The following is a 15102-nucleotide window of genomic DNA, read 5'->3' on the forward strand; positions in this document are numbered from 1 at the left end:
TTAACAGTTATTTAATTCATTGTAAATATGGTCCATTAAAGATTGAATTCTTAGAACAGTGCAACACAGTGATGACTTATGGCTGCGAAACGTGGTCTCTAACTATGGGCCGGCCCCAAGAGGGCTTAAAGTCTTTCAGCGGGCGATGGAGGAGGCTATTCTTCGATTACGTGATCAAATGAATTTGTAACGAGTCACGAAATAATTTAAAGGTAGCGCTTCTCTTTAAATTATTGGTTCAGGATTACTTAATAGTTCCAAGTTTTAGGCATCAATTAAAACCAAATTTGTACATAACTACTAATACCATAGTAGTTTTGTACAGGAGTCATCGAATTCATAAAAATAACTAAAATTAACGGAGAAATAATACCACCTTAACAACAGTAAACTTAATTTGCAAATTAACAGGCCAAATTTCGATTTACAAAAAAAAATCATCCATAAAGTTGGGCTTACGTAACTGAAGTTGTTCAAATCGGTAACAACATCTGTTGGCAAAAGATTGAAAATAATAATAATAATAGCTACACGCGACCCGCGACCGCAAACTGGTCACCCGCAAGTCGCTATCGGCGTCAACATTGGTGTTTTCGGCAAAGAATGCTCTTCGAGCGACAATCGATATAACTACTTATAAGTATACAGTACCTACGGTATCTGGTAAGACTGCAGTAAAACCACAATCTTGCATAACTAAACGGAGCACCGCCAAAGCAACTCCGCCAACTAAGCGAATTTCCACACGTCGTAGTACAGCGCCTTAAGCCGAGGGACGTGCCTCAGAGTTCGGAACAAACGTAAATTTTAGGACTTGAATGTACTTTGTTCCAAGTGAACGTTGAATGACGTTATATTAACTCATTTTCCGTAGGGTGGAAACTAGCCTTGACCATAAAGGTAATTAAATGTAAATTTTCAAATTTAGCCGATTCGGGAATTGAACTGAGCAACTTCCACTGAAAGGTGCCAGTTGCTGCGTTGAGTAACGGTCAAAAATGTTTTTATATATTTTGAGTACACAACAACGTTTCTTAAATAACACACACATTCAACACATTTTATTTACATAACTTTGGGAAAGGGAAGTTTGCCGATTTTTATAAAAGTGAATGACCCCAAAGTATTTGTTTATTTGCTGTACAATTTGCTGTGCATTAATTAAATGGGCCAATTAATTAAATTAATTAAGTGTCTTGTCAATATTCAGCGCATACAGCAACGATAAAGAATTAAAAACAGAACAGGTTGCTTATCAAATTAATGAAGAAGCAATTCGTGAATAATTAATAAACACTAAAGTTCAAACAAACGAACAATCCAAAACGAGCATAATGAACGTTTTCTGAGAATATCCATCTTTTTCACACAAATGCTAAGATGAACAAGAATGAAAGTTACCCATTAATACCTAACCAACTATAAATTCCTTTGAAGTCACAGGAGCCACTAGAAAATAACGAGCCAGTAAATTTTCTCTGTAAGATAGCTCACGGAAATACATACTGTTACAACGCTTAGCGAATATCTAGAAATTTGGAATTATTATTGAGTAAATTAGTCATGGACCACTTCACCCGTATTCTGCATATTATATATATTATGTATGTAAATAATTAAATATAGTACTAGCTTTGCCTTGCGTTGCGGTTATAAGCGTGTAAACATAGGAACGAGGCATACAGCAACATAGTCTACAACTTATTTCAAGAAATCCTAACGTAAAAATTTTTCAACACTACTGGTAGTTTCAAATATATAACCATACTAAACAAACTGTTAAACTTTATGATATTAAATACAGATAGTAAACATAGCTAGCTTCTTGTAACATAGGTACTTCAACAAATGACTGAGAGGCACCTGAATAGTTTATCTATTCTTGCTCTGGGAGCTTTATTCAGTTTTTACAAAACATTTAGTGTTTAACAAAACCACGGAAAGTGAAAAAATCACTCTCCTCAAAAAAGATTCTAGTCTTAATTTAGATTTTTTTTATGTTCCGGCTACGTTACCCTAATGTTATTTGGGATAAAAAGTATCCTATATCTATCTGAAGGATCTGCAAACAATCTTGAAACTATGTTAAACATTTTCGAGATCAGGTCAGTATTTGAGCCACACAAACAAAAGAATAAACAAACAAATCAATAGATTGACAAAAACACTTTCTCATTTATAATATTGCTAAGGATAGAACCAAAACAAGGAAATATTCGCATTTTACATATATTTAGCTTGTTTCTGGAAACGGACATAGGCAACGGACATAACCTACCGTTTTAAGAGTGCCCCAGATCATTTTAGTTCGTTTTAATTTTGTCCTGTATATCCCACGTCCGTCCGTTTCCGTCTTGCACCTGTTACCGGGTTCTTTGTAAACTAACGTTTTTTATACGAACAATAAAGTTTACGGTTATTTCAAACTAATGTTTTAGAATTCGCGAGCAAAATGTGCTACGAAGAATTTATAGCAAAATATATTGTATGTATTTTTACTAGCTTTTATTTAACCTGTTCCGTTCGTTTGCCTTTTCAGTTCAAATGTATTTATTTATTTGTATTTATTTTAAGCACTCTTTGGATTCCGCCTTAGTAAAGTAATGAAGCTGGTCTTATCATAAAGTGAGAAGATTTGTAATTTATATCTGTTATAGTTAACGTGGACTCATTTTGTTTGGTATTGACAGTTCGTGATTGGAGTCTGATAATGATACCAGCATTAAACTGACTCATTTTGTTTGGTATTGACAGTTCGTGATTGGAGTCTGATAATGATACCAGCATTAAACTGTCAATTTTACAAATTAAATAGCTTAGTCTCAAGGAGATACTTATTTTATGCTATGGTTTACGTATCACCCTCAATACATATAGTATTTAATAGGTTTATTCAAACCTCTTTCAAATGATACTGTGTGCCTACTCCAAATTGTTTGGAATCGAAAAATCTAGTTACAATATCGGAAAATCATCATCATTAGGTGCCATCTTCATATAGAAGTTCGGAGGTCAGCTGGTGGAAAATTATGCATTTTATTCAATTCCTGATAGGTATGTCCGGTCCACTCTCTTATATCGTCGAACCACTTCTTCCTCGGTCTCCCAGGTGCTCTTTTCCCGGTAATTTTCCCTTCAAGGATCAACCTTGGAAACTCGAAAGGTAGATATATATAGGTAGATAATCGTAGGCAAAAAATCTCACAATAGGCACTCAGAATAAATGATAATTTATTAACATAAATTTAGGTACAATTTTTTTTTTGTCAAAAAACCGGCTTTGTAGAACAACTAAAAAGGGAGAAATAAATATTTTTTACAACATTTTTAACTCGGTGCCAAATTACATGTAAAGGACCTAGTAATTTTCTACTAGTTAGAGCTTATTAGTTAAATAAAATAAATAAATATACTGCGACAATACACACATCGCCATCTAGCCCCAAAGTAAGCGTAGCTTGTGTTATGAGTACTGAGATAGCTGATGAATATTTTTTATGAATATAATACACATAAATACTTATAATATACAGATAAACACCCAGACACTGAAAAACATTCATGTTCATCACACAAACATTTTCCAGTTGTGGGAATCGAACCCACGACCTTGGACTCAGAAAGCAGGGTCGCTGCCCACTGCGACACTCGGCCGTCTTAATTAGTTGTTTATTAACAAAAAAAAATTGTGTGCAGTTTTGCAATATAAAGTAATATAAATATAAATATAAAATAATATAAATATAAATATAAATCTGAAATAATATAAATCAATATAAATCCAAGTAATATCTCAAAAAAGGAGGAGTATTTGTATACCTATATTTAAAGTTTTTAGCGCTTCGATACTGAGCTTCTTAAATAAATATCTAGTACATGCTGTCTCGAAAAACCAACGTCGTACAGACAGCGATTGAATCTTTCGTTCGCTTTGCACAGCTATTTATATTAAACAAAATTACTTTGAGGAGAGAAACATTACATTTTTGTTTTCGTTTTCCAAGCCAACCTTTCAGGATTCTGGTTAGACATTTGAAAAGACTGAGAGCCTTTTCACACTATCTTATTGGGATAGTGTGAAAAGGCTCTCTCATAAGGATAAATAAGCCAATGCACCTATTAAACTTTTTATAAATTTAAGAAACAGTTAAAGCTTTAGCTCGAATATGCTAAACAAACAAACAAACTATTTTTCTGATGTAGTATAAATTGTGTCAGCAAATACTATTACATAATTTGCTAAGATAATAAGAGTACTTCCAGTGCTTTCAATTGCCCTCACCAAAACTCACGTAAATCTATTTAGTGAAATGTATCGTTGAATGTGGAATCTTAAGACCATCCATCTATGTAAAAAAGCTGGTGCAAAGAATAGTCTGTTTATTTGCGTAAAAAATAACGCCCCGCATCTCCTAGGCACAGGGCATATCTAAAGTGTACTCACGAACGCGATTTCCGCCTGAGTAAAGGCGGTGCTCAAAAAAAAACAACCCCCCCTTACCCCAAAAACATATTAATCTTCGTCACGGTTTAGGCAAGCATTTTATCTTTCACCATAAATCCTTACGCTACCATAGGCCATAATATATATTATATCTCAGGCTTAAATATTTTTTTTAGGTTTTGTGGTATTGGAGCGCTTTGTTTTCCATATATTCAGTGTTCTTTTTTTAAATTAAAACCATTCCCTACTTGTGATATCATATTATACTTCACAATAGCCCCTCGGGTGTTCATAAAGAAACGCGTACGAGATAGAATATTAAAATATACTAGGACCGTCCACATTATTTACTCAATCGAAACAATAATATCGAATAATATTGAATATACGATATATATGAATATGGTAATGCAAATTCCTTCGATATCCCTTGATTAACCTTCTTTATAGTACGCATAATACAATCCAAATCTGAATGATGGATTGATCTGTAACAGAGGCGCATCAAACTACGCATTGGTACTGTTGCACGTTGCAATGAATTAATGCGTCTTATTATGTTAATTAATATAATATGTTTTATTTTGAAGATCATCAAATTATGATACAATTATATAATTTAATCAATAAATAGCAGTTGCTCAGTTAAAAACTTGCATTTTGCAACGGTGGCCCCTATTTCTTTATTATAACAACTTTCTGCTATTATTATACCGTTTTTGAATTGAGAATTTTTCAAGTGATCAGTTTTATGCAAATAAGCTTATTTTATATTTACCAGATTATAGGCCTTCATGGCGAGAAATGTGAGAATTTAAAAATAATTTCAGAAATTCATACCTTACATCCTTAATTTGTCATGTCCGTCTGATGTTCCGGTGCAGAGTCTTGTGGATGCGAGGTCAGCGTGGAGTGCTTCTTGTCCTGGTGAGAGCTTTCCTTCGGCTATGGAATGTCAAGGCCTTTGGGATAAACCGCGTTCTTTAAACCGTTATCTTAGCACACGCGGGTCTCGTCGCACAATGCACGTCGGCATCGGATAAGGCGCGAATTATAGCGGTATCCGAAAAGGAGTCAGGTCACTGGCTACACGCTTTGCCATCTCACAGCTTAGGGACGATACTCGACCGGATATCGCTTCGTATGGCCGTATGTTCACGCTTGAGAATTAAGGTATGCGAGCCTCATTACTGCCCTTGTGGCATTCGTCAATTGGGTCACCATGGGCTCAGTTGTAATCGAAGTGCTGGCCGTTTGAATCGTGACGGCGCTATCAATGATATAGTCCGTCGCGGTCTGACCTCTGCGTCTATTCTTGCACAATTGGAACCTTCCGGTTTGTTCAGGGATGATGGCAAGAGACCATACGCTATGACTATAGTACCGTGGTCGATGGGGCGTGCGCTGGTGTGGGATGCGACTTGCGTTGATACGTTGGCAGCTTCTCACTTGCCGAGTACGTCCCAAAAAGCGGCAGCAGCTGCCGAATCTATTATTTGTAATGACTACGTTTTTGCGGCGCTTGCGTTTGATACTCTAGGGCCATGGTCTTCGGACACGAAAAATTTTATTAACGTGTACAAAATGTAACAAAAATTGGTCCTTATGTCTGGTGACCCAAGAGCTGGCGCTTATTTAGCCCAACGGCTAAGTATAGCTAGGGTACCATGCTATGGGCATGGTACCCTAGCTATACTTAGTAAGACGGCTTATATTTATTATAAATATTAATTTTAGTTAACTTAAGTTAAAGTATTTTTTAATGCGTATAAATTAATACAATTTTTGTAAGTAAACATGTAAATTGGTTCGTTACTCCTTAAACTGTTGGTAAACGTGTTGGTAGACTTGTCTTTTTCTACTTTTCTTGCCAAGCCGAGTTTCTTAAATGGTTTTTTCCTTTAGTGCAGAGTGCAAAATTATTAATGCTTGCCTGAATTCAAAAGTGACCCGGTGAACTCTCGCTTTGAAAAAAACGGAATATGTTGCTTTGGAAAAAAATACGAATGCAGTAAAATATTTTTTTGTGTGAGAATACTGCGCATACATTCTGCTTTGTGTATGCTAAGCATTTTCGTTTTCGGTTATTGTGTTGGTTTTTAAGGCATTGCGCAAACGTAGATACTTTGTTAGCGACACGGTACACAAAAACCACAAACAAGCGGTCAATATTTTGTGTTATCATACGTATCCTACTAGTGTTCTATAGTGCCTCTATTTTGATACTGGGTATTTAAAGCCTTTCATTATAAACATCTTACGTAAGGGCCGCCGTACACGGACTGCTCGAGCAGTTAGCGGCTGAGTGAAATACACGGACCGCTCGAGCGGTCGGCGTCGACTGCTTGAGCTGTCGGTTGTTGACTGCTCGAGCTACGACTCAACTGCTCGAGCAGTTGATTTTCTACCACAGTCGAGTCATGGATTCTGACGAGGAAGCACTGCTTTTGCTGCTCCTGCTCAGGCGGAGACGACGGCGGCGACGTCAAAAGAGAAAATTTTGGGTTCATCCAATTTTGCAATTAAGAGAACAACGTGGACAATTCCATCATTTGTTTATGGAACTTAGAAGTGATGAAGAAAAATTTTTCAACTATTTTAGAATGTCAAAGTCTTCGTTTGATGAATTGTATAATATACTAAAGTCTCACATTAAACGGGAAGACACAATTATGAGGAGAAGTATCGAACCTGAAGAAAGACTAGCAGTAACATTGAGGTAAGAAAAATATATAGTAATTATTAAAATTTTTATTCATTAAAAATATTGGAAATTACATCATCGGACATTACAGAACATGATGAAAGGTCTTCAAATTGAGAATTTTGGTCATCAGCCATTGATGTAGAGGGGCCGGTTGCTGATCTAGAGGGACCAGGCACTGATGTAGAGGTAGAGGGGCCAGTATTATAACCCCATGGTCCACGATAATCATTAAACGATGAATATCCCCTGTCACCATAACTCGAAGGATATGTGTGATTTGTCATCCCTTTAAAGTATTTCACTACGTTAAGTATTTCGGTCTTAGCATCTAATTTATAATGCTCATTAATTTTTTTGAATTCGCCAACTAATGATAGTAAAAACAATTTATCTTCATCTTCATTATCAATGCGCGAATTCTGCGTTTTTTCATCTAAACGTTTGGATAATTTTTCAATTAAGACGTTCTCATCTGTGATTTTAGTAGTTAATTTTCTTTTGTTTCTTTCTCTGGGTATTTTATTTTGACCATTTTCGGTTTCTCCGGACGTAATTTCAGTGTGCTCACTCTCTTGTAAACTATTTGTTTTGTCGGGTCTATCTTCTATTATTGCCTTTAAAAAAGACATCTGCTGATAATATGCATATGGCCGAATGTTGAGGGCTGCTGAACCACTCTTTGGTTTAATTTTTTTAGCATATCTGGTGTATCCATCTCTTAATGTTTTCCATTTTTTCTGTATTAACATGGCTGTAACAACAAAAAAATATAAGTTAGTATAATTGATTGATTTATAAATATGTTTTACAGGTATTTGGCAACTGGATGTACATTTATGGATTTGCAATATAGTTTTAGAATAGCATCAACAACAATAGGTAAGATAGTGAGGGATGTTTGCAGAAATATATGGATACATATGAAGGATATGTGTATGGAACAACTAACTAAAGATAAATGGAAAGACATAATAAATGGTTTCAAAAAAAATGCTCAGTTTCCGAACTGCCTCGGTGCCGTTGATGGCAAACATATTAGAATAATACAACCCGCGCAAAGTGGATCGTCATATTATAACTATAAAAATTATTTTTCGATAATACTTCTAGCAGTATGTGATAGTAATCATATGTTCACTTTCGTGGATATAGGCTCATATGGAAGGCACGCTGACTCGACTATTTTCGAAGAGAGTTGTCTATATAAAATGTTACAAGAAAAAAAGTTAAATATACCTCCACCTTCTGCAATATCACAAAATGGACCGTTATTACCGAATGTGTTTATTGGGGATGAAGCGTTTAGCTTGCAGGAAAATTTAATGCGTCCATATGGTGGCAAGAATTTACCAGAGAAAAAAAAAATTTTTAACTATCGGTTATCACGTGCGAGGCGATATATTGAATGCACGTTTGGCATATTAGCTAATAAATGGCGGATCTTTCATAGACCACTCAACGTCAACGTTGATTTCGCAGTGGATATAGTAAAATCATCGTGTGTTCTTCACAACTACGTAAAACAACGAGATGGAAATAAATTTGAGGATACGTTTGAGGGTCTTCCTTATTCTATAATACATTCAACCCAGCAAGTTCGTCCAGGTGGACCTATGTTAACAACAATCCGTGAAGAATTTGCTAATTACTTTGTGAGCGAAGAAGGCAAACTAGATTGGCAATGGAATATGATATAAATCAAAAGGGCGCCGTCCGTATAACATAGCCTCTGTATTCTTTTAAATATTAAAAATATAATAAGAAGCAAAACAACTATTATATTGTTACCAGTCTGTTTTTTAATAATAAATAAAATAATAAATGTGTGTGTTAAATGACTGACTTTTTTACTTACCGATTTGATTTTTTTCTTCAACTGGTTTTTCATCAAAGTTCTCAATTACTTGGGCACAAATAATTGCCCATGCATTGTTCTTCTTTATTTTGTCGCTGTGTTCCTTAAGTTTATAGTTCCAAATAAGTTCTTGCGTTTTAATTGCGCTAATAAGGGCATCACTATCGCACACGCCCTCCATGTTCAAAAAACAGCCGGCAAATGAGAAAACAGACGCCGCGAGGCCGCAAAGGGCGGGGGGGAGAGGGAAGTCGGAGAGCTGTCGACTGCTCTAGCGCAGTCAACGGCTCGAGCAGTCGGTGTATGCCTCGCAACCGCTCGCGAGCGGTCGACGGCACGATGGAATTTCATCATGCAGTTGACGGCTTGAAGCGGTCGCGACTGCTCGAGCAGTCGTGTGTACGGCAGCGAATGAATGACTATAGTTCACTGCGCGGTCGCGGCTTTAAGCAGTCGGTCTCAACTGCTTGAAGCAGTCCGTGTACGGCGGCCCTTAATGTTGATCACGGAACTGACGTTGGCTTAACTTGTTATTGGAGGGAAGGAGGTAGAACAACGCCAATTTTCTTACCGTGGACTCTGATAGTTTCTTGCCGATACAACCTAATACCTAATAATAATTATGCACTTAATCGGTACGAAGCGAGGTAAGTTCCCCCCTCTGTCGCCCCATAGTACGCACGCATGACGCTCTCATTGATGGATTGAGACCATCTCATGCGACGCACTACACCACCGGTAAGGGCCGCCGTACACGGACTGCTCGAGCAGTTAGCGGCTGAGTGAAATACACGGACCGCTCGAGCGGTCGGCGTCGACTGCTTGAGCTGTCGGTTGTTGACTGCTCGAGCTACGACTCAACTGCTCGAGCAGTTGATTTTCTACCACAGTCGAGTCATGGATTCTGACGAGGAAGCACTGCTTTTGCTGCTCCTGCTCAGGCGGAGACGACGGCGGCGACGTCAAAAGAGAAAATTTTGGGTTCATCCAATTTTGCAATTAAGAGAACAACGTGGACAATTCCATCATTTGTTTATGGAACTTAGAAGTGATGAAGAAAAATTTTTCAACTATTTTAGAATGTCAAAGTCTTCGTTTGATGAATTGTATAATATACTAAAGTCTCACATTAAACGGGAAGACACAATTATGAGGAGAAGTATCGAACCTGAAGAAAGACTAGCAGTAACATTGAGGTAAGAAAAATATATAGTAATTATTAAAATTTTTATTCATTAAAAATATTGGAAATTACATCATCGGACATTACAGAACATGATGAAAGGTCTTCAAATTGAGAATTTTGGTCATCAGCCATTGATGTAGAGGGGCCGGTTGCTGATCTAGAGGGACCAGGCACTGATGTAGAGGTAGAGGGGCCAGTATTATAACCCCATGGTCCACGATAATCATTAAACGATGAATATCCCCTGTCACCATAACTCGAAGGATATGTGTGATTTGTCATCCCTTTAAAGTATTTCACTACGTTAAGTATTTCGGTCTTAGCATCTAATTTATAATGCTCATTAATTTTTTTGAATTCGCCAACTAATGATAGTAAAAACAATTTATCTTCATCTTCATTATCAATGCGCGAATTCTGCGTTTTTTCATCTAAACGTTTGGATAATTTTTCAATTAAGACGTTCTCATCTGTGATTTTAGTAGTTAATTTTCTTTTGTTTCTTTCTCTGGGTATTTTATTTTGACCATTTTCGGTTTCTCCGGACGTAATTTCAGTGTGCTCACTCTCTTGTAAACTATTTGTTTTGTCGGGTCTATCTTCTATTATTGCCTTTAAAAAAGACATCTGCTGATAATATGCATATGGCCGAATGTTGAGGGCTGCTGAACCACTCTTTGGTTTAATTTTTTTAGCATATCTGGTGTATCCATCTCTTAATGTTTTCCATTTTTTCTGTATTAACATGGCTGTAACAACAAAAAAATATAAGTTAGTATAATTGATTGATTTATAAATATGTTTTACAGGTATTTGGCAACTGGATGTACATTTATGGATTTGCAATATAGTTTTAGAATAGCATCAACAACAATAGGTAAGATAGTGAGGGATGTTTGCAGAAATATATGGATACATATGAAGGATATGTGTATGGAACAACTAACTAAAGATAAATGGAAAGACATAATAAATGGTTTCAAAAAAAATGCTCAGTTTCCGAACTGCCTCGGTGCCGTTGATGGCAAACATATTAGAATAATACAACCCGCGCAAAGTGGATCGTCATATTATAACTATAAAAATTATTTTTCGATAATACTTCTAGCAGTATGTGATAGTAATCATATGTTCACTTTCGTGGATATAGGCTCATATGGAAGGCACGCTGACTCGACTATTTTCGAAGAGAGTTGTCTATATAAAATGTTACAAGAAAAAAAGTTAAATATACCTCCACCTTCTGCAATATCACAAAATGGACCGTTATTACCGAATGTGTTTATTGGGGATGAAGCGTTTAGCTTGCAGGAAAATTTAATGCGTCCATATGGTGGCAAGAATTTACCAGAGAAAAAAAAAATTTTTAACTATCGGTTATCACGTGCGAGGCGATATATTGAATGCACGTTTGGCATATTAGCTAATAAATGGCGGATCTTTCATAGACCACTCAACGTCAACGTTGATTTCGCAGTGGATATAGTAAAATCATCGTGTGTTCTTCACAACTACGTAAAACAACGAGATGGAAATAAATTTGAGGATACGTTTGAGGGTCTTCCTTATTCTATAATACATTCAACCCAGCAAGTTCGTCCAGGTGGACCTATGTTAACAACAATCCGTGAAGAATTTGCTAATTACTTTGTGAGCGAAGAAGGCAAACTAGATTGGCAATGGAATATGATATAAATCAAAAGGGCGCCGTCCGTATAACATAGCCTCTGTATTCTTTTAAATATTAAAAATATAATAAGAAGCAAAACAACTATTATATTGTTACCAGTCTGTTTTTTAATAATAAATAAAATAATAAATGTGTGTGTTAAATGACTGACTTTTTTACTTACCGATTTGATTTTTTTCTTCAACTGGTTTTTCATCAAAGTTCTCAATTACTTGGGCACAAATAATTGCCCATGCATTGTTCTTCTTTATTTTGTCGCTGTGTTCCTTAAGTTTATAGTTCCAAATAAGTTCTTGCGTTTTAATTGCGCTAATAAGGGCATCACTATCGCACACGCCCTCCATGTTCAAAAAACAGCCGGCAAATGAGAAAACAGACGCCGCGAGGCCGCAAAGGGCGGGGGGGAGAGGGAAGTCGGAGAGCTGTCGACTGCTCTAGCGCAGTCAACGGCTCGAGCAGTCGGTGTATGCCTCGCAACCGCTCGCGAGCGGTCGACGGCACGATGGAATTTCATCATGCAGTTGACGGCTTGAAGCGGTCGCGACTGCTCGAGCAGTCGTGTGTACGGCAGCGAATGAATGACTATAGTTCACTGCGCGGTCGCGGCTTTAAGCAGTCGGTCTCAACTGCTTGAAGCAGTCCGTGTACGGCGGCCCTAACGGGAGCATTCGCGGGAGCCCGTAGCCCCTGTTGCTCCAAGCTAGCCGATGTTGAATGGTCGTCGTCCTTTTTATATTGATGTCGTCGCGTGGTGCCGCCCCTGCATGTCCTTCGTACTGGAGGAGGCGTCACATCCCCCGCAGATGTTGGTGGGGTTTAAATTCATCCAACGACGACGACGACGACGACGATGACTCATGTTTGGATCTCGGTTGTGCGCATCTCGTTCTGCCACCACCGCGTCTCATTTTTTTCAATTTTGTACATTATTAATTATTTTTTCTATTGTTTACTATTTGATTTCTTGTATTAAAATTGTGTAAAATATTATAATTTTGTTGTAATAAATAACTGAGAAAAAATTTGACATATTCGACGGGTGGCAGGTGACATTTTTTTTTATTATTAAATTGCTTATTTGCTCTACTGGGATCGAACGATTATCACTGACAGGTATATTACAGCTAATAGACCTGATATAGTGCTAGTCGATCGATCAGTGCGCCGTGCAATAATTGTTGACATAAATATTCCACATGACAATAATCTGGTGAAAGCTGAAAAGGAAAAAGTATCTAAATACTTGGACCTTGCTCACGAGATTACCGCCATGTGGAATGTGAATGAGTCGACCGTTGTTGTTCCGATAGTCGTTTCAGTCAATGGTCTTCTCGCGAAAAGCTTTGACCAACATCTCAAGAAGCTTTCGCTTGGTTGTTGGATCAAAAGTCGGATACAGAAGGCAGTAGTCCTTGAAACGGCGCGTAGTGTGAGGAGGTTTCTCACTCTGGAGCCCTGACCACCGGTTGCTTGGGCATTCAAAAGCCCCGCAAGCGGAGGGTGGAAGTTTTTTTTTTTATAAATTTTTAATAGTGTTTTTAATTTATTCTTAAGCATTGTTAATAATTTAAAAAAAAAAAAAGAAAAATAATAAATGATAGACATAAATATTATGCACTTAAAACTCAGTATTCTATGTGATAAATACAAATTATAAATTATAAATCGCAATAGGAGCAACCATAATCTTAACTGTTTTCTTTAAAGTAATAGATAGACATAGATACAAGTGTTATAAATTATTTTCCTTTTTGCAACGCACGTTGTTAGCAACAAAAAATATCTTCGTCTGCATCGTGCCTTAACGTTTATTAGCCACTTTAAAGCTGTGCTGGTCTATGTTTGGCTCTACCATGTATTTTTTTCTTTTGCTTCTAACCTGTATGCCAATATTTTTTCTTGTGTGTAAAATTTAGGGCTAAAATTTTATAAATGTTTGCTAGAGTGCTATGCTATGCATTTCTCAATTTCTCAATATCAGCATATCGGTTGGTTGGTTGTTGGAGTAAAATATACAAAATTTATGTAAAATATTACCTGCCGATTACATACATTAAAGACCTTGCCATAAAAAATTGATAAGATGACACAAGGTTGCGCTACATATCTCAACTTCATATCTTCAAATTTAACTTTGGTTTACAAAGTAAAATTACAAATAGAAAACACAGATAGTTTTATTTTTAAAAATGGATCCTTAAAGTTATAATGTTAACGGAATATGTTCGCACCACTTAAGAACACTTATCTTGCGAACATGACACTTGAGAAAAACAGGTCAGGTCAGCACATAAATTCAAAGATCTATTTACTCCATTTTAATTCAATGGAAATGTTACTAATGAGGTTGTATACTATGAGAGGCTAAAGTTATTTCATCGAGAAGTTTTTTTATTCGTTTAGAACGATTTATTATTAAGTTTATTATTTACGATTGCATAAGTATGATTTATCTTATTTTACTGCCGATTAGCGCAGTTTGCAGCAACCCTGCTTTCTGAGCTTGGGCCGTGGGTTCGATTCCCAAAACTTGAAAATGTTTGTGTGATGAGCATGAATGTTTGTCAGTGGCTGGGTGTTTGTATGTATATTCTAAGTATTTATGTATATTATTCATAAAAATATTCATCAGCCGTCTTAGTACCCATAACACAAGCTACGCTTACTTTGAGGCTAGATCGCGGTGTGTGTATTGTCGTAGTATATTTATTTATTGCAAAATTGAAATAAATATTTATTGTGTCATTTTAAGCATTCAAAGTTTTTTTTTCTAAAACTAGAACTTAGCTAAAGTAACAGTTGTAGTAAGTCTGAGGAGAAACACGCTTGCCGATAAAATGCCTATTCACTCTTGACTTGAAGGTCATTTCCTATTCATATTGGTGAAGAAAATTAAAGCTGGAAAGGTATGCTACATTTTGCAGTGCGTATTAAAAGCCAGGAAGAAAAGCGCTTCGTACGTGTCCTTGGGACGGCACTCAAACTTCAAAGTTTGATATGTGTGTGTGATATGACTGTGACATCTATTATATAGAGTACTTTCAATCTTTATCTTTTCTACTAAGTCTTGGTGTGGTAGGGTGTTAGGAATGGGCTAGTACCAGACAATCTACCAAACTGCCAATCTCATCTTCAAGTTGGCTACACAGAACAAATGACACAGACCGATGCGATCAGTTAAGCCCTCCGTTGACCAGCCCGCCTGCTCAGCGTGCTCATT

At 36.7% G+C, this 15102-nt stretch overlaps 4 protein-coding genes across 4 annotated transcripts; 2 read left to right on the top strand and 2 right to left on the bottom strand.

Annotated features, from left to right (window-relative positions):
- Positions 1 to 6712: 6712 nt before the first annotated feature.
- On the top strand, positions 6713 to 9008 carry LOC120637670 (protein ALP1-like). The gene is made up of 2 exons (XM_039909611.1): positions 6713 to 7163; positions 7963 to 9008. Exons 1-2 carry the CDS (start codon positions 6865 to 6867, stop codon positions 8846 to 8848), a joined length of 1185 nt encoding a protein of 394 aa, XP_039765545.1. The 5' UTR covers positions 6713 to 6864; the 3' UTR covers positions 8849 to 9008.
- LOC120637684 lies at positions 7178 to 9201 on the bottom strand. The gene is made up of 2 exons (XM_039909635.1): positions 9007 to 9201; positions 7178 to 7902 (listed from the first exon to the last, which is right to left on the bottom strand). Exons 1-2 carry the CDS (start codon positions 9185 to 9187, stop codon positions 7196 to 7198), a joined length of 888 nt encoding a protein of 295 aa, XP_039765569.1. The 5' UTR covers positions 9188 to 9201; the 3' UTR covers positions 7178 to 7195.
- Positions 9202 to 9751: 550 nt separating this feature from the next.
- On the top strand, positions 9752 to 12047 carry LOC120637677 (protein ALP1-like). The gene is made up of 2 exons (XM_039909624.1): positions 9752 to 10202; positions 11002 to 12047. The coding sequence occupies exons 1-2, from the start codon at positions 9904 to 9906 to the stop codon at positions 11885 to 11887; spliced, it is 1185 nt and encodes a 394-aa protein (XP_039765558.1). The 5' UTR covers positions 9752 to 9903; the 3' UTR covers positions 11888 to 12047.
- Positions 10217 to 12240, bottom strand: LOC120637693. The gene is made up of 2 exons (XM_039909648.1): positions 12046 to 12240; positions 10217 to 10941 (listed from the first exon to the last, which is right to left on the bottom strand). The coding sequence occupies exons 1-2, from the start codon at positions 12224 to 12226 to the stop codon at positions 10235 to 10237; spliced, it is 888 nt and encodes a 295-aa protein (XP_039765582.1). The 5' UTR covers positions 12227 to 12240; the 3' UTR covers positions 10217 to 10234.
- Between the last annotated feature and the right edge of the window lie 2862 nt (positions 12241 to 15102).

The sequence above is a fragment of the Pararge aegeria genome, chromosome 1, assembly GCF_905163445.1.
Source record: "Pararge aegeria chromosome 1, ilParAegt1.1, whole genome shotgun sequence".
In the NCBI taxonomy this organism is placed as follows: domain Eukaryota; kingdom Metazoa; phylum Arthropoda; class Insecta; order Lepidoptera; family Nymphalidae; genus Pararge; species Pararge aegeria.